Raw genomic sequence first — 19,797 nt, 5'->3', positions numbered from 1 at the left:
AATAGGTAATTTTTTAAAAAAGCCATGTAGCAACGTTCTGCCTAAGATCTATAAGCAAAATATTCTAGTTGGAATCAGTAATGAGAAGTCTGACTGCAGAACTGTGGCAACCAGGAAGGGAGGATGGGTGCTGGGGAAGAGGGTCCAGTGGACTGTGGTGTTGGACTGTGGGTGCACTGGGCAAGTATGGTGTGGCAAAGTATACCTGAAGAGATATAAACCTACATCTCTAAATCATATAGCTGTAAACCAATGTTATCGCAATAAAAAATGATACCAAAAGAAAAAAAGGAAACTATAATAAGATAATTAAAAGAAAAAATTCTATAACATATCTATAGCAACATATTGCCACAGATAAAGGTTAATTTAAGAATAGCAATAACGGGCCTCCCTGGTGGCGCAGCAAGTGGAACGCCATGCTGTGAAGCTGTCTGCAGCCTCTGCAGCACAGGTTCGATTCCCAGCTGGCCAGGGAGAAACCCACATGGCGCGGCAGACCTCTCCTGCCTCACCCGCTGCTCCCCTCAGCAGTGTCTTCAGTTGTCTGCCTGTTCTGCTCCTCACTCTGTCTCTGATGAATTCTCTCACCCTCCTGCGCCTCTGGCCTGTACCTCAGTTCTTGTATAAATAAATAAATCTTAAAAAAAAAATAGAATAGCAATAACAATGAGAAATAGAATACTAAAAGCAAAATAATTTAAAATTCAGTTGAGTAGATTACATATTACATTTAGTATTCATTTTTGACTACACAAAGTAAAGTCTGATTTTGCTGTGCCAACGTCAGTAATAAAAAAAAATGGCAGAACTACATAATTACATAGTATTTAAAAAAAAAATCTCACCAACACAGAGACCCAATTTATGGGCTTCAGGTATGATTTACAAAGATAAGTTAGCTGGAGAATGACCATAATTTTCTCACTCTAAGACAGAGTGCCAAATTATAGATTTCACATTTAATTTTTCAAGGAAGTAGACAAAAGAACATGAAACCTTTCTATTTTTTCATTTCTAATTGAAATAACACTGCATTATAATATTACGTAAGTTTCAGGTGTTCATCATTGAGCATCAACATGTATATATACTACATTTAGTTCACCACTGAAAGACCAAATCTATCCTTTCCCATACCACTGTTCCCTTTTACCTGATTTACGTATCCTCTTTCTCCTTCCTTCTGGTAACCACTACTTGGACTTAGAGCACAAAAGTTTATTTTTGTTTTATCTATTTTTCTCTATATACCACATAGGAGTGAAATCCTACAATGTTTGTCTCTCTCTGGCTCATTTCACTAAGAGTAATTCCTGCTAGGATGGTTCATATTATTGCAAATGCTGTTTTTAAAATAGATGAATAGTGTTCCATTGTGTGTATATAACACACCTTTATCCATTTTTCTGTCAATGGTTGCTGAGGTTGTTTCCTGCTCTTGGCTATTGAAAATAGTGCTGCCAAAATATGAGGCACATATGTCTTCAAATTAGTGTTTTTGTATTTTTCTGGTAAATACCCAGAATGGGATAAAGGATCATATAGAATTTCTATTTTTAAGTTTTCTGGGGGAACTTCCACACTGCTTTCCATAATGGCTGCACCAATTTACATTGCCAACAATATTGTTTAAGTTTCCTTCTCTTTACATTTTCTCTAACATTTCCTGTTTCTTCTTTGGAAAAATAGTTGTTCTCACAGGTGTGAGGTGATAGCTCATCGTTGTTTTAATTTGCATTCTCTTATAAGAGATGATGAATAGCTTATCATGTGCCTAGTGACCATCTTTAAATCATATCCTCTGTCAATTTAAAAATCAGGTTGTTCGCTTTTTTACTGTTGACTTTTATGAGTTCTTTGTATATTTCAGATATTAACCCCTTGTTGAATGACGTGTAAAGATCCCTTATTCTATTGGATGTCTTCTCATTATGATGCAGAGATCTTTTGCTGTGCAGAAGGTTTTTAGTTTGATGTAGTCCTACTTGTTTACTTTTGCTTTTGCTTACCTTGTCATTAGAGGCATGTCTCTAAACACCTCTTTAAGGCTGATATTAAGAAATCCATTAGCTATGTCTTCCATGTATTTTATGGTTTCAGGTCTTACATTCAACTCTGTGATTCATTTTTCGATTTAATTTTCATGATTAGTGTTTGATAGTAGTAGTTTCAAACCTTGTATGTGGTGCCCAGTTTTCCCAACAGCATTTATTGAACAGGCTTTCCTTGCTCCACTGTAAACTCTTGTCTTCTTTGCTGTAAATTAGTTCTCTGTATCTGTGTGGTTTTATTTCTGGACCTTCAATTCTGTTTATTGATCTCTGGGTCTGTTTTTATTCCAATATCAAGCTGTTTTGATTACTATTGCTCTCTAATATAGCTTAAAGTTGGGGAGGATGATACTTCCATTTTTATTCCTTTGTAAGGAGATTTTTTGCTATTAGAGTTCCTTTTTAGTTCCAAATAAATTTCATGACTTTTTTTTGTTTTATTTCTGTGAAGAATACTGCTGGGATTTTGATAGGGATTGCTTTCAATCTGTATATTGCTTTACATAATAGAGCCATTTTAACAATGCTAATTTTTCCAATCCATGAGGAATATAGAACACCCTTCCATCTCTTTGTGTATTCTATTTCTTTCAACAGTGTCTTAGTTTTCAGTATACAGTCTTTCACTTCTTTGATTAAATTTATTCCCAGGCAACCTTTTTGTTCCAAAGAACGTTTTCGCACATATATGCTAAAGAAAAACATTTTTCTTACACACAGAAAATCCATTTAAATCTTGTCTCTCTCCTTTTCATTTCAATTCCCTTGATATTAGTGTGAAAGTCTTCTGGCTTATTATTTTCAAATATATTGTGTAAGCTATGGTGAAACTGGTCACACGGCAGTATTTATACACTGGTTCTCATCTACTCTAAGTTAAATATGACATTTTACTCTGCTTTGTAACCTAGTAAAAAGCCATTTGAATGTTTGTGGAATTCTCAGGGCATAAAGGTTAGACTGGCAATAGTTTTATTTAAAGATTTACAAAGGCACAATCTAAATTTATTAATGTAGTTCCATAGCACATTAGGATAAATCTGCAATTTACTTTACTGTTTACCAGGGTACAAGAAGGGATTGCCAAGCCAGAGGTACTAATATGAATTACAACTCATATACTAAAGTAGGTAAGCTTCCCATAATTTTTCTCAATTTCAGAGAAGGAAAACCAATGTGGGCTTGTGTCTGTGCAAGTGTCTTCTCTCTTTCCTCTAAATCTAAACGTTTTGGATATAACCAAGAAAAAGAAAAAAACCCCAATATCTATTAAAACCAATATCTATTAAAAACCAATATCTATTAAAGTGTTGGGAGATCTAAAGCATATCAATGATAAATTACTTAAAACCACTTAGCTCATAATAAAATAAATTTATTCTACTCTGAATGTGTGCCCTAGTATAAGATTTTGAATTATCACATTGTTTTTAAACCTTTTTCACATTTCATTTGCAGCGTAATGTTATTTCTTTTTGCTGAGGATTATCACTTTTGACTAGAGATTCTCCAAGTATGACTTGTGGGTCCCTTGGGGTCCCCAAGATTTTTTAGGGATTTCACTTCTTCAAACTTCTTCCTTATAATATTAATGCTACTTTTTTAAAACCTCATTCTTTTTCTGCAGGACATGTGATAATGCTATTGTTCTGGCGATTAATTACACTTGTGCTTATACAATCTTAGGTATTAAACTTTTCTCAATTTATCCTATAACTCAACAACAACAACAAATAAACAAACTTGTTAAAAAAAAGAGTATCTAAATAGATACTTCTCCAGAGAAGATAAAACAACAGAAAATAGGTGTTAGGAAGGATGTGGTATATTGTTAGGGGAAATGTAAACTGATGTATTATAGAAGTTCTTCAAAAAAAAAAAAAAACCTACAGTTTTTATATGACCCAGCAATATCACATCTGGGTATATGTCCCAAAGAATTGAAAGGGGACTTCAAGCTATTTGTTCATAGCAGCATTATTCATAATAGCCAAAAGACAGAAAGTAACTCAAGCACCCAGAGTAGATAAATGAATAAACAGAGTGTGGCAAATATAAACAGTGGAATATGATTCAGTCTTAAAAAGGAAGGAAATTCGGACACATGCTACAACATGGATGAACCTTAAAGGCATTGTGCCAAGTAAAATAAGGAAATCACAAAAGGACAAATACTAATGGCTTCACTTACATGAAGTACTTAGAGCAGTCAAATTCCTAGAGATAAAAAGAAGAGGAGGTTGGGAGGACTGAGGTGTTATTTGTTTAAAATATTTTCAGTTTTGTGAGAGGAAAAATATTCTGGAGATGGATGGTGGTGATGGTTGTATCAACAACCATGTGAATGTATTTAATGTCACTGAACTGTACATTTAAAATGGTTAAAATGGTAAACTTTATGTTGTGTATATTTGAAAACATATACATTAACAAAATAATAAAAAGATTTAAATGTTCTCAGTTTAATTTTTGAAACAGTTAATAAGATGCAACACACAAACAAAAGTTCTCTGGGGAATTCACAATAATATTAAGAGTGTGAAAGGTTCCCAAAACCAAAAAATTTGAAAACAGCTACTTTAAATGTATTTACATTTAAAGAGGAATCACTAATATAATCACCTAATATAATGTCAGGTGTCTGACTCAAAGATATTTTTTTTGTCAAATTTTTATTCTTAAGGAAACTGAGTCAAACTGAGTAAACAATCCGAAACTATATAGAGGGGAATTTTACCATAGTGCTCTGAAATAAAAGTACCTGACATTCTCCTTGTTACAGCCATCATAATCAGTGGTTTAAGAGAAACCAGAGAGTATTAAAGACCCTATTCAACCCAAGAGAGTTAGCTCTGACCTGTAAAACAAAACAAGGCTTACCTGCATGCTATAGGACCCATCACGATTGTATGTTACAGCTATGGCTACATCTTTATGGAAAAAGGGAAAATTGAAGAAAAATTAGAAGCATTATTCAGTAATAGAGATACCTCAAATCTCACTTTGAATCTATTAAGAGGTATCAGGCATCTTTCAACTCCTTGGTAGTAAAAATTTAAAAAAATATACATGTATCTTACAAGCAGGTTTCAATAATGGTGAATTTAAAATTTTTCTTTCTTAAAAAAATGGAGCTTTAGCTCTTTTAAGATTGTAGAATATTTTAGATATTTTTCTTTCAACAAGAAAGGCTGCAGTGTTATAGTAGAAAATGCAATGAATTGGGAAAGAGAAATTCCGGTTTAAGAGCCAAATCTGCCATATGTGGCACACTCACCTCTTATCTTGACTAAATCATTTAAAATTTCTGTGTCTGAATTTGCTGATCCAGTTTGAACCATTCAATGGGTATAAGAAAGTAATAATGATCAAATAAATGTGAAGGTGCTTTAAATATGGCAACAAATTATACAAATACAATATACAACCTATCCATATGATCACATGAATACTGAATTGGCTGAAGACTATTCTAGGAGGTGGAAATCAAAAGTTTTATGGGGTAGAGAATGCAGACAAAAGTCATTTCACCTACTGATGCCAGCCATCATTTGATGGAGCCAGCTCAAATCAGTGTCCAGCCCTGATCTTCCTTACCAAGTTGTATGCTAGAGTGATTTTTCTACTCTATGGTTGTTTTAAAAATTGCAAAAATAAAATTGTTCACCAAAGTCCAATGCTGACATATATAAAGTGAAAAGTGATTCCTCTTTCTTGTCAAGATATAACTACTACTAACACTTTAATGTGTGAATCTCCTCATACCTTGAAAATACATATTTTTTTCTATAAAAATTGGATAGTTATATGTATCATTCTTTAACCAGCTTTTAAATTAACATGTGACATACATGTCTACTCTGCTCTTCAATAATTGTAGGGGGACAGTTTAGTGATAATAACAGCTAATATTTATTGACTGCTGTATGTTACACAGGAGCTAAATACTTTACATGAATCATCTCATTTAATAGCCACAACAAGCCACGGAATGACCACTCCCATACCCATTTATGGCTGAGGACTTAGAGGGTGTGCATGACTTGCCCAAGAGAGCCAGAATTCAAACCTTTTTACCCATGCCATGCATCTTCTCAACACTTTTCTTTGACAAATGGTAAATTTGTTTAATGGAAAACAATAGGAATAGGGTCTCCCTGGTGGCACAAGGGTTTAGGCACCGCACTATGGGGCAACCCACAGCCTCCGCAGCACAAGTTCGATCCCCGGCCAGCCAGGGAGAAAACCACATGGCGCAGCAGATCTCTCCTGACTTGCCCACTGCTCCCCTCAGCAATGTACTTTGGTCAACTGCCATTTCTGTTCCCCACTCTGTCTCTGGTGAATCCTTTTACCCCCGCATCTCTGGCCTGTGCCCCAGCTCTTGCATGCATAGATAAATAAATCTTAAAAAAAAAGGAACAAAGACATCCTTTTTTTCTATTCTTCACATCACTCAGAGTATCTATTCTTTAAATAAACCTGTACTGAATGTTTGAATGAATAAAATTTCTCCACCTTAGTCAACAGATTTACTCCTTTGAAGAGAGAATGCATCTAATTACATATTTAACTGACATGAAGGCAAACAAAAATATAGTAAAGCTACTGGCAGGTAAACTCTAAACATTTATATATTATAGGGGAAATGAACTTGCTCTTCCCTCCTCCACAAGACTTAAACCTTTTCACATATTTAATAAGCTATGGGAGTTTAGCAAGTTGCAGAGTTAAGTAAGCACAAGTACCCTGGAGAGTTGGTTCCAATTTCGGCTCCATCAATTACTTTGGGAGTGACCTTAAAAAAATCATTAATTTCTCATATAAGTCTTGGATTCCCATTTATAAAGTTGACAGTATACTGACTCATTGTTTTGAAAATGCAAATGAAATAATCCATAAAATACTGGACACAGTATCTGACATATATCAAACACTCAGTAAATCTCAGCTGTTATTATTACTACTGAGGGTAGGGCAGGGTTCTGTAAACATGGTCGTTAGTAACAACGTTGAAGGATATTTTTCCATATTTATATTCATAAATACTCTGAGGGCTTAAGCCTCCTGTATGGTGCCCTATTATTCAACCACAGCCACTGCTGTATAACATTATTAGAGACTCACCACAACATTTCTGAAAAATGTTACATTTAGACCTGTATCATTTTTGAAAAATAATGCCAAAAGGGCAAAGTGAATAGCAATCCTGTTGGCTTTTGAATTCTGTAATTTTTTCATTTAAAAAAAGCCAAGAGATACAGTATAATTCAAAACACTGCTCAGTGCCTTGGTGAAATCCCATGCCAAATGACACAGTTGGCTCATCTGAATTTTAATTACACATGGTTTTTCTATTTAATTAAGGTTGAAGGAGCCTCTGAAATGTTACTCTTGCTGATATTTGTATTCAATATATGGGAGTCTAGAGAGTAAGATACTCCCTGATTTTGAAGGCTTCTTTTTATGACGAGATGAATAAACACACCACAAAAAATGAACATGATTATCATTTGCAGAATGCTTCTGTATCAAAGATTATTTGCATACTTTCTTTATAAACTCTTAGAGATGTACCCAGTGTTCATAAAGTAATGGCCATGTAGGCTCAGGATAAAGAAATTAGAGCAATACTCCTCCCTATCAAACTTCTCTGAGCCAGGGTTTTGTTAATATGTAAGTAGATGTCTACACAGAGTTGAGGTGAAGAAGAGCCTACTCTGTCCAGGGAAGAGGATGCAGTCACGAGCTGGAGGAAGATTCTAGATAGACAGCATGTTTTCACAATGGTGCCATCACAGTTCAAGACACCTCACATTCAAGGTTATCCAGCCCTCCTGGCTCTGACTTAGTGCTCATCTGATTTCCCATATAAACTCCTGTAGCAGAAGGGGTATGGTCACCAGCTATCAAGGATTCCAACCTCCTTGCTACACTGTCACAATCATAAATTTATAAGTTGCCTTCTGGCTTGGGTGTCAGCCTCTCCTGACTTCAATCACAATAAATCAGTCCCCACTCTGAGCCTACTCAAATTTGTGTGCAATCAAAATCAACTTCCCACTAGAAAGTTGGTAGAAATAGCAAGGGAATCAAGGTCATAAAGACTGCTACTTACTAGCCTTGAAGAAGTTACTTCACCTTTTGTGTCTCCAATTCACCCAATACACATGGGTATAACAGCAACCCCCACTCCCATCCCCACAAGTTGTTGAAAAAAAATTCACATGTTGATAAGGCCCTTAATGAATCACAGCTCTTTAGTGGCCCATTTCACCTGAAACACTGGTAATCCTCCCTCCCATATAGTTTTGGGTATTGCTTTTCTTATTCAAAAGTAAAATATTCTTACTGAAGAGAAATTGCAAAGCAAAGTACAAAGAAGCAAGGGGTGAAGATTGCCTCCTTGGTAACCTCACTAACATTTCAGCATACTTTATTTCAGTTGTTTTGCTATATATGCTTTATGACATATTTTTAGCTTATAAAATACAGGAAAAAATGGAAAGAAGAAAAAGAAATATCATTAACTCTCCTTCTGAGAACCAATCAATTCTATTATTTTGGCATGCTTCTTTCCAATCTTTTAAGCTAGGGATTTTTAAAAAAATGTAATTGACTGATAGTGACCAGACTGAATTCTTTTTTTTTTCCCCATGCAATTGTGATATATTTTCATGTAAATGTGAAATGAATCACATTTCTCCTTCAAGAAAACATTACTTACTGTTTTTACCATCCTTAAGAGTCAGGTTTCTGGTGTAACAGCTATTCAATCTTCCTCCACTGCTGAAAGCAAATGGAGAGTATCGGTCTAAAAACAAAAGTTATCAACAACAAATTTATGAACATGAAGCCTTCAGAATTTATACCTTACCAAAAAAAATTGTAAGACACTGACAGCTCAAATACGTTTTCTTTAATTGTTTTAAATTTTATTAGACACAAGTTTCCACCACTATTCAAAAGCAAAACATTCCTATTTGGTATGATGTGGTAGAGGATTTTTTGGGGGTCTGGGAATGCTCAAAATATTTCCTTTATAAGTTAATGGTAATAGTGTTCTCATGCCCCCCCCCCCATAATTTATCAAATCATACCAAATGGGACTATTTAGTTCTAAACAGTGAAGGAAATATGATTTACATTTATGTCCTGGGAAATTTCATATGAAAAACACCAGCTTCTCTCAAAAAATCAGAATATATGCAGCTAATACCCTAATCCTTTGGTGGCTTACATGTCACCAGAATCTCTACCACTTACTATTTTTCTTTCATCCGACCTTTTTAATTCTTCTGTGTTAGTGGTCTGTGTACACCCTCTATTGCACAACGTTTGGGAGCTACTAAATAGCTGAATAGAAGAAATTTATTCTGAAGTTAATACTCGTGCTAGTTATAAACCTAAATTTAAAAAAGCAGAGTAGGGCCTCCCTGGTGGCCTAGAGGTTAAGTTTCAGCACTATCACTGCTAAGGCCTGAGTTCCATCCCGGGCCAGGGAACTAACCCACATGGTGCAGCACACCTCTCCTGTCTCATCCACTGTACCCCTTAGCAGTATATTTCAGTAGATCTGCCTGTTCTGCTCCCCACTCTGTCTCTGGTGAATCCTCTCAGCCCTCACTCCACTCCACCCCTGCTCTGGCCTATACCCCAGTTCTTCTACACAAAAACGAACAAAAAAGCCTTTATAAAAATAAAAGAGGGCCTCCCCTGGTGGCACAGTGGTTGAGCGCTGGGCTGCGAAGCTGCCTGCAGCCTCTGCAGCGCCGGTTCAATCCCTGGCCATCGGTGAGGGTCCCACATGGCACACAGACCTCTCCTGCTGTGCCAGCTGCTCCCCTCAGCAGCATATTTCATCAGTCTCCCTGTTCTGTTCCCCACTCTGGCTCTGGTGAATTCTCTCACCCTCCCACGCTTCTGACTGTACCAAGTGCTTGTATAAATAAATAAATAAATCTTTAAAAAAAATAAAATAAAAAAGGTGAGTAAGTGGACACTATCTTCCAAAAGCTAAGTTCAGGCTCAGGAAAACCATACTGCGCACATTTTGATGCATTTCATTTCATGTAAAAGAACAAAACAAAGACAGAACACAAATTTCCGAAAGATGTACTGACACATTTTATGCTTTCAATCTAACATTCTTGAATGAATCCATTCAAGAATGGATTCTTGAATGAATCCATTCATTCTTGAATGAATCCATTCAATTATATAATTATTATATAATTATAATATCCTATAATTATATAAAATAATAATCCTAATAATAATGAAGAGCGTAAATGAATTCAATTTTTTATTTTCTATTTATTCCAAAGGTCAGAGTTAGGCTGAGTAAATATCATGGAGCAAGGTCAGGAGTGTGCAATTTAGAGGGAAGAGTTTTCTAATGGAGAACTGACTGAAATTACAAAACATTAATGAATTTTCAGTTTCCTAAGGTGCTAGTAAGAGGTTGGGCACAACACAGTAGGGGTGCTGAAGCAGGAACCCAGGCATGTGGCAGCCAGGAAGATCCTCTGCCATGTTCCTTCCTAGACTGGCAACCTATGGCATGAAAAGAAAAGTATGTAGGTCTCTAGGTGGTCAGTAATTGGATCATATAATGGAAAAGGTGAAAGTAAGTATCTCAACAATAAATCATGGGCAACCCAAGGGAATCTGAGAGTTTATCTTTAGTCTCCACGATAAAGGAAGTTGCCGCATATACAAAGATACAATAAAGGAGACCAAGAAGAGTGACTAATAAAATAACCTGGAAGAGAGTCACCCAGAATTTGGGAAGAACCAGAGCTTGGTTAAAAACAGATTCACCTCTAAATTGTTAGGTGATTTGTCAAGTTATGTTTCATGGGTTAAAAAGTGTTTATCTATGACATCTGAAAAGCTCTATCCCATACTAAAAAACAACAACAAACATTAGCCAAGGATGGTGTCAATAATCGCTGAGAAGAAAAAGGAGGCAAGAGTGGTATAAAGAGAGGCAAGCATGTCCAAGGTTTAGTCATAAAATCTTGACAAGCAGAGAAAAGAAAAAAGCATTCTGTACCTTGTGTCTGAATTCTGAAAGCATCAGTCATAGCTTTCTCCTTGAGGATGAGACCCAGTGCTGCCTGGCATAAAAACTCTTTGGCTGTGGCCTTCCGGCTGGGTAACAGTGCATCTCGGTGTTGAGGGATGAAATCGGTGTGCACATTTCCAGCTTCAAACTCGGGGTGGCCAGCTAGGCTGAGCAGGAAGTCAATGTTGGTGTGCAGTCCGACAATCTAGGAAGAGAATAAAACCCACACCCCCAAAGAAATGGGGGAAAAGACAGTCTAATCAGAAAAACATCACCGTGGCATCTGCTCTTTCTAAGTATTTTCTACTCTTGACAACTCTCAGAAAAAAATAAAAAACCTCTTAAGGTATCCACGTAGTGATAGGACAACTCCCAGGAGACACACAAACACACACACACACACACACCCCCTCACCCTCACTTCACCATCACTATCTATTTGGATTTAAAATTTAAAATTAGGTCCTCCCTGGTGGCGCAAGGGTTAAGACGCAACCTATGAAGCTAACCGCAGCCACTGCAGCATGAGTTTGTTCTCCAGCCAGGGAGAAACCACATGGCGCAGCAGACCTCTTCTGACTCACCCCACTGCTCCCCTCAGCAGTGTACTTTGGTCAGTCTGCCTGTTCTCTCCCCCACTCTGCCTCTGGTGAATCCTCTCACCCCTCTCCCCCCCACACCTCTGGCTTATAACCCAGCTTTTGTATGCATAAATAAATAAATCTTTAAAAAAAATAAAATATAAAATTATCAGGACATAAAAAAAAAGGTGTTAGAGTCTATAATATGGATGCTTTTAATTAATTCAAATTAGGAAAGCAATAAGTGTATGAAAAGTAAATGAGATTTGTTTGCACAATTTTGAAGACCTGCTGCTCAGAACACGCCCACAACATAAAAGACTAGGGCAGGATTGCTAATCATAGGAGGGGACAGGATTAAACGACTCTAATATCCAAATTTTACACATTGATTACAAAATTGAAAAGGTTTAAAATTAATCCAAATCTACCCAGTAAATGGGATCAAGGATAAAACAACTACCCAAGCCATGGGGTTATGCATTCACTCATTTATTCATTCACTCATTTACTTAATAATCATTTACTAAGCACTTTTTAGATACTGATTCAGGTATTGGGGATATAGTAAGGAACAAAATAGAAGTCCCCGCCCTCACAGAACTTACATTTTAGGGACAGAAAAATATCTAGAAACAAGTATCTAATATAATATCAGGGCCTCCCCGGTGGCGCAGCGGTTGAGCGCTGGGTTGCGAGTCTGCCCACAGCCTCTGCAGCACTGGTTATATTCCCGGCTGTTCCCCGACCACTGGAGGAGAGTCCCACATGGCGCGCAGACCTCTCTTGCCACCCGCTGCTCCCCTCAGCAGTGTACTTTGGTCCTTCTGCCTGCTCTGCTCCCTGCTCTGGCTGTGGTGAATTCTCTCACCCTCCCGTGCTTCTGACTGTACACAGTACTTGTATTAAAAAAAAAAAAAATTAAAAAAAAATATAACATCAGATGCTATGAATAAAATAAAGGCTAAAGGGCTAGAGAACAGCAAAAGGTCCCATTTTAAAAGGGACAGCCTAGGAAGGACTCTGAGGCACTGAACAGGCACTGAAGATGGTTAGGAGGGAGTTGGTCATCATGTGGAGGAAGAACATTCTGGGAGAGAGCCTGGCAAGACTTGGCTCCATGCTAGGTGTATCGAAGGAATGGCAAAGAAACCAGTGTGGTTAGAACCACAAAGATCAGAAGCTCAATCAAATTAATAATATACACCAACAATTTGAATATCACAGGTTAATAAAAAATCATCTATGAGCCTAAATCAGTGTGGCATGGAACTTACTGCACCAAGGGAACTAATGTGTTGCAGAAGAGCAAAAACTATCAAAAGGATGAAACTAAACACAAGTGTTTTCCTTTGAAGAAAAAAATAGTCCAAATGTGTAGCAGGCCTTGTTAACAGGAAGAACAGAAATTTCATATTGGATTTTACTGAAGTACATAACACTGACAATAATAGTTTTGGTCCTGCAATTTTTCTTTTCTAACTGAAATCAAGAGTCCTAAAATCCTACTCTGACTGATGGGAAATTTCCCCATGTTAAATTATGTTGTTTGTGATATATGGGCAATTGGTGGAAACAAGTTGACAAGGACAAAAAATGACCATGTGGGTCTGCTAGACTTAAGCGGCCTATTTGGCCACCACTATTATTACCTACAGTTCTGCATTCCTATACAAGGTCAGAACTGCCCTTCAGAAACCAGTCAATCAGTCAGAGGAGCCAAACCTTAAAAGGTGCCTTTCAAATCAATCAAGAGCAGAAAGCTTGATCACTCTGGGAAGGGTATGCATCAAGAGGTATGACCGGGAACACCAGGGGGGCTGATGACAGTTGCATAAACTTATTCCCGACTCATACATCATGAGGTATGACCGGGAATGCCCGGGGGGGGGGGGGGGGGCTGAGGCCCAATGTATGACAAGGGACCCCAGAAGCTGATCAGCAGAATGCCTTGTTGATAAGATTAGAACCATGGCTGGGGGTCTGAGGTATGGTTTCAATTACAACACTTGATCATCAAGCTGATAACAATTATCTGGTCAGCAGACTCATGTCCCCCCAAGCCCTAGATGAAATTATTTAGTTTCACCCATCTTTTTCTCCTTGTCCTTCTACCCCACGTAACTGATGCTGTATGATTATTCTATCAATAAAAATGGCCAGGATCTTGCTCTCAAGCAGCATCCTGCATTGTGCAGCCTGCTCCACGATTCCCGTTCCTTTGTCAGTGTGGTATTGCCTGACACAACACAGACATGCTTGGCTGTAGAGATATAGAGAGCATCAGGGTCACTAAAGTGACCCCAGGTCACTCACGTGGTATTGCTGAAGGCTGTATCTCAGTCTTGTCAAGGCTGCCTGGCGGTCTGCAGCCCATACAACCAGCTTTGCAATCATGGGGTCATAATGCACTGAAACTTCATCTCCTGAAATTGAAAAACCACAGAAACCAAAGTCAAAACTTAAAGGAATAAATTATGGCAAGCAAAACATTGTACTGGGACTTTATATTTCACAGATAATCCTCACAAAGCCTTACACAATAGATATCATTACCACCATTTTATTCATAAGAACTGAGGCTCATGGGTATTTAAAAAGATGAAAAAAAGTCCAGGGAGGATGAGGTCATCCAAGAGCACCAAGTCTTAATATGGGAGTGGTTCTTTCCACCCCACATTCTTCTGAACTTTCTTTCCCATTTTCATTTTGGAAGTCAGTGCAAACTTCCTCTACCCAATCATATCACAATCATTCTGCCCTAAGCATTCTTCTTCCATTACCTCCTCAGTTTTCTCAGTTAAATAAAGCTGATAATTCCTCTATCCTGTAGGGTTGTTGGAAGGATTGACAATAAAGTGCCAAGTGCTTTACCTGGCATAGTCAACAAATAAATGGGAGCTAGCATGGTAAGCTACCAAATAGTAGTAAGACTACCATAATCTTAGTGACCAGGAATCTGAACTATGCATATCTCACTGGTTAGAAATGATTCAAGTCAAAAGGGTTGTGGTATATTATAAAGAATATGATTCTAGGAGCTTTTTGTTATTTTGGTAGACTACTTGACCTCTCTGAACCTCAGGGTTTTCTATAAAATCAAGGCATTAAGGCATTACATTACTTTTATTCATCCATCCAGCCCCCCATTCTCCACAACCCCCTCACCCCCAACTCACTAACACATATGGAATATATTCTAGGACTAGGTTTGGGCAAGATGCTGCAAATATAACATGGAAGAGATAGTCTCTTCCTTAAGAATCTTATAATTTGATGGAGAAACTAGATAAGGAAAAAAAGTCTTCCGTAAGATACTATAACTAGGACAATATTTGAGGAATGCACAGGGACTCAGGAAACCCAAATGAAGAGGGTTGGGGGAAGCTTCATGGACTAGATTATCTTTCCTAGTATCAAGATATGAACCTGGGAACCCTCAGAATTGTCTCTATTTTCCTTGGAGTAGTTTTTAGCTACATTGCAAGCTTTGCTTGTCCCACAGAACATTGAACACTCTTTTCTTTTTCTTTTTTAAAGATTTATTTATTTATTTATACAAGCGCTAGGTACAGTCAGAAGCACGGGAGGGTAAGAGAATTCACCAGAACCAGAGCTGGGAATAGAACAGGCAAACTGGTGAAATACACTGCTGAGGGGAGCAGTGGGCGAGGCAGGAGAGGTCTGTCGCGTCATGTGGGACCCTCCCTGGCAGCCGGGGATCGAACCGGTACTGCGGAGGCTGCAAGCAGCTTCGCAGCTCAGCGCACAACCACTGTGCCGCCAGGGGAGGCCCTGAACACTCTTTTCTATTACAAGTGCCCTCTTTTCTCTCTAAGATCTTCTACTACTAAGTTGAAAGTTCACTGCCTACCAAACCTTGCTATGATTTAGCAAGAACCCTCAAGGGCCTCCCTGGTGGCACAGGTGGTTGAGTGCTGCACTGTGAAGCTGTCAGCATCCTCTGCAGCGCGGGTTCAATCTCAGCCGGCCGGCGAGAATTCCACATGGTGCAGCAGACCTCTCCTGTCTCACCCGCTGCTCCCCTCAGCAGTGTATTTCGTCAGTCCACCTGTTCTGCTCCCCGCTCTGTCTCTGGTGAATCCTCTCACCCTCCCACGCATCTGGCCTGTACCCCGGTTCTTATATAAAAATAAATAAATCTTTAAAAAAAACCAAAACTCTCAAAATGCTGCCAATTCAACATCATCAAGAAATTCCAGTTCTCATTTTGGCCTTCACGACTCTGCGATTTGCTCTCAACCTATGTCTCCAGCTGCATTTCCAATTATTCATGCTAGACTTCCTTTTAAAACTGTATCCTATGGCCTTCCTTGTGGCGCAAGGGTTTAAGCACTATGAAGCAATTTGCAGCCTCTGCAGCATGAGTTCAATTCCTGGCCGGCCAGGGAGCTACCCACATGGCACAGCAGAACCCTCCTGTCTTGCCTGCTGCTCCCCTCAGCAGTGTATTTCAGTCACTCTGCCTGTTCTGTTCCCCGTTCTGTCTCTGGTGAATCCTCTCACCACCCCGCATCTCTGGCCTGTACCCCAGCTCTTGTATGCATAAATAAATAAATCTTTAGGAAAAAAAACTGTGCCCTAATTACATGAGCCCAACATTATTTCTGAGAACTGCTATATTCCATCACTCAACACCTGTATAATTTCTCTGGCAACTAAAGTTACGATGGTAGCAGACAGAGATAGTTTCAGAGCATTGACTCTGGAGCCAGACTGCCTGGATCTAAACCTTGGTTTCAAGGATAATCTTGACCAAGTCACTTAAGTTCTCTGTGCCCTGACTGCCTCATCAAAAATCAGGGTGGTCAGGGCCTTCCCGGTGGCACAGCAGTTGAGCGCTGGGCTGCGAAGCTGCCTGCAGCCTCTGCAGCGCCGGTTCGATCCCCGGCCACCGGCGAGGGTCCCACATGGAGCGCAGACCTCTCCTACCACGCCTGCTGCTCCCCTCAGCAGCGTATTTCGTCAGTCTGCCTGTTCTGTTCCCTGCTTTGGCTCTGGTGAATTCTCTCACCCTCCCGTGCTTCTGACTGTACCCAGTGCTTGTATAAATAAATCTTAAAAAAAAAATAAAAAAAAAATCAGGGTGGTCAAACTTGTTAGAATGGCCATTATGGAAAAGATAAACAAGTGTTGGCAAAAATGCAGAGAAATGGGAAGCTTCATATAATGCTGGTGGGAATGCAAACTGGAATAGCCACTGTGGAAAATAGTTTGGAGATTCCTTAAAAAATTAAGAATAGAAATACCATATAATTTAACTCTTCCACCTCTGGTTATTTATCTGAAGAACATGAAAACAATAATTTGAAAAGATATTTTTACCCCTGTTTTCATTGCAGGATTTTTCACAATAACCAAGATAAATGTAAATAATCTAAATGTCCTGGAACAGATGAATGGGGAGAAAAGATGCACTAAACTTACACAGCAGAATGCTACTTGACTATTTAAAAAAAGATAAATCCTTGCCATTTATGAGAACATGGATGGAACTTGAAGATAGTATGCTAACTGCAATAATTCAGATTGAGAAAGACAAATGCCATATGATTTCACTCATTGGAATATAAAGAAGCAAAGCAAATGAAAATAAGCAAATACATAGATAGAGAGAACAGGCTGGTGGTTACCAGAGGGGAAAAGTGTTATAGGCTGGGTATAATAGGCAAAGGGAGTAAATTCTATGGTGGTGGATAGAAATAAGACTTTTGGTGGGAATCATGATGAAGTATATACATAATATATACACCCAAAACTTACATAATACCCATAGGGTAGTTCTCAAGGTTAAAGGAGTCCATATAGACACAACACCTAGAACATGGCCTATATATAGTAAGTGGGGTTATGAGTTATGACTACTGTTATTAATCATATGCTGATCTGTGATGGCTCTTCTACAGTTTTGGGTGGTTTTTTTTTTCCTTCTTTTATTACAGTTTATTTTGTACCAAGTTTATGTCTAATTCTCCAGTTTGACTTGAAGGTAGAATGCCTGGATATAGCAGACATCAGTCACCTTAAATCATTTTTTTAACCCGGCAAAATAAAAAAATAAAACAGTACACATGAAATATTTTTCTTTAGGTTTGACCAAGTACCACTGTATTTCAAACAAGAATGTATTGTTTAAAATTACAAGCTATTCTTTTTTTAATTTAATTTATTTTATTTTATGTAATTCTTACATCTTTTTTCATCTTTGCACAATGTATGCATTTTCATTTTGGTTATATTCCCCATATAATTGCATCTCCCCCCTTATTTTGACTCTAGTACTTCCTTTCCCCGCCCCTCCCTCCTCCCACCCCCATAGTGTGTCTCTGGTTTATAGTGCTTGTTGATTTTGATTTTTACTGTATATTGATTAGTCTTTTTCCTGGTCTCTTATTTAGGTTTTCTAAATTCCTGCTATGAGTGAGACCATTACAAGCTATTCTTAAAAAAAAAATATTATTCCAGAAGGAAAAAATGACCAAGAAATCAATTAAAGTCTTTATGTTAAAACAAACTCGACATTTCCACAAGACACAAGAAAAAGATCGTGTCCAAAAATAAGAATGCACTAAAAATTCAAAAATACTGAGACTTTTTGTTTTCCTTCACTCTACCTTGCCGTACTCCAGTTTCAATCCTAGTGGAAAGGTCTGCTGGAGGGGTAGAGAGATGCACTAATGGTCCAGCTCCTGGCATGAAGTTATTGTCAGGATCTTCTGCATATATTCGAGCTTCAAAGGCATGACCCTTCAAAGTTATTTCATCCTGGCTCAGAGGAATCTTCTCTCCAGCTGCAATCTGGTAAAAGAATATGTGCTTCTTATGAAAATCCACCTTATAACAGCCACGAGACTCTGGTCTTGTCTTGTCTACATAAAATATATATTTGGACCTTATGATAAAGCCAAATAAAAACGATTGTTTTATCTACCCACGTGAGTGTTGAGCAAAAGCAGAAACAGATTTAAAAGCAGATGCAGCTTGAAATGATGTATGATTTCAATAGTTTTTAAAGAGAGAGAGTAGGCAAGCTGATAACTAAATTATAAATATAAAAACCAGTGTTTTTTGGTATGTAACTGAAACTAAAATTTCTCACCAGCAAGATAGACTCAGTTTTCCTTTAAAACATTAAATCAATCTTTTTTTTAATAGAAATGTATTAGTTGGTGGGGCCTCCCTGGTGGCGCAGGGGTTTTAAAGACAGCAATATCAAACTGTCACCAGACACTGCAGCACAAGTTCCATCCCCGGCCAAGAAGCAACCCACATGGCACAGCAGACCTCTCCTGCCTCACCAGCTGCTCCCCTCAGCAGTATATTTCAGTAGATACACCTGTTTTGCTCCCTGCTCTCTCTGGTGAATCCTCTCACCCCCTGCACCTCTGGCTTATACCCCCATTCTTGTATGCATATATAAATAACTTTTACAACCACAAAAAATTAGTTGGTGTATAGGACACATCCACAGCTTTGGCTAAAGTGTGGCATTAGTCATCTTTGTAATCTTTATGAACAAGTGAGTGAAGAAAGGGGAAGATGATTTTTTAATTTTATTATGTTTATGTGTATTGCATGATACTAGACTATAAACAGGTGATCACTGCACTGCTGCTTATCATTACTACTACTACTATTATTATTTTTGCTATCAAGTACCAATACAACAAACCTCTCTCTTCAGCTAGTATGATTTGGAAAAGGCTATTGGAGGACATGCTGCCACTCTCTCTCTCTCTCTCTCTTTACTCTCCCCTTAAATTTTCCTCCAAGATGAGAAAATTACAACCTGAGAAAGCAAAAGATACAGGGAAAACAACATTAAGTAAACAGGTTAACATAAAACAAACTAAGGTTTTGTCACTTTAAATGTATCAGGAACTACAGCAGTTAAGAATGAGAGGACAAAGGACTAAATCGAATACCTTTATGGCATATTGTTTCAAAACTCAGACTTTGTACCCACATTGCCTGGGTTCAAATTTTCTGTCTCCATATTTACTCTGTATAGGGTACTGAGCAAGTTTATAACCCTGGATGCTTCAAAGAAGGGTATCTGGCATATAAGAAG

General features: G+C 38.1%; 1 protein-coding gene across 1 annotated transcript in view; it reads right to left on the bottom strand.

Annotated features, from left to right (window-relative positions):
- Positions 1-19,797, bottom strand: part of MCCC1 (methylcrotonyl-CoA carboxylase subunit 1) — a gene marked incomplete at its 5' end in the record, with an annotated part of 49,080 nt that overhangs the window by 6,249 nt on the left and 23,034 nt on the right. Inside the window, 5 exons of the mRNA XM_084231736.1 lie at positions 4,935-4,984; positions 8,782-8,868; positions 11,113-11,329; positions 14,022-14,131; positions 18,341-18,524. Coding sequence (XP_084087862.1) covers positions 4,935-4,984; positions 8,782-8,868; positions 11,113-11,329; positions 14,022-14,131; positions 18,341-18,524 — 648 coding nt within the window. The remainder of the gene's footprint in view (positions 1-4,934; positions 4,985-8,781; positions 8,869-11,112; positions 11,330-14,021; positions 14,132-18,340; positions 18,525-19,797) is intronic.

This window comes from Talpa europaea, assembly GCF_964194135.1.
Source record: "Talpa europaea genome assembly, chromosome: 4".
Lineage (NCBI taxonomy): Eukaryota > Metazoa > Chordata > Mammalia > Eulipotyphla > Talpidae > Talpa > Talpa europaea.
The sequence above is the reverse complement of the archived record's forward strand: the minus strand, read 5'-3'. Positions and strand labels throughout refer to the sequence as shown.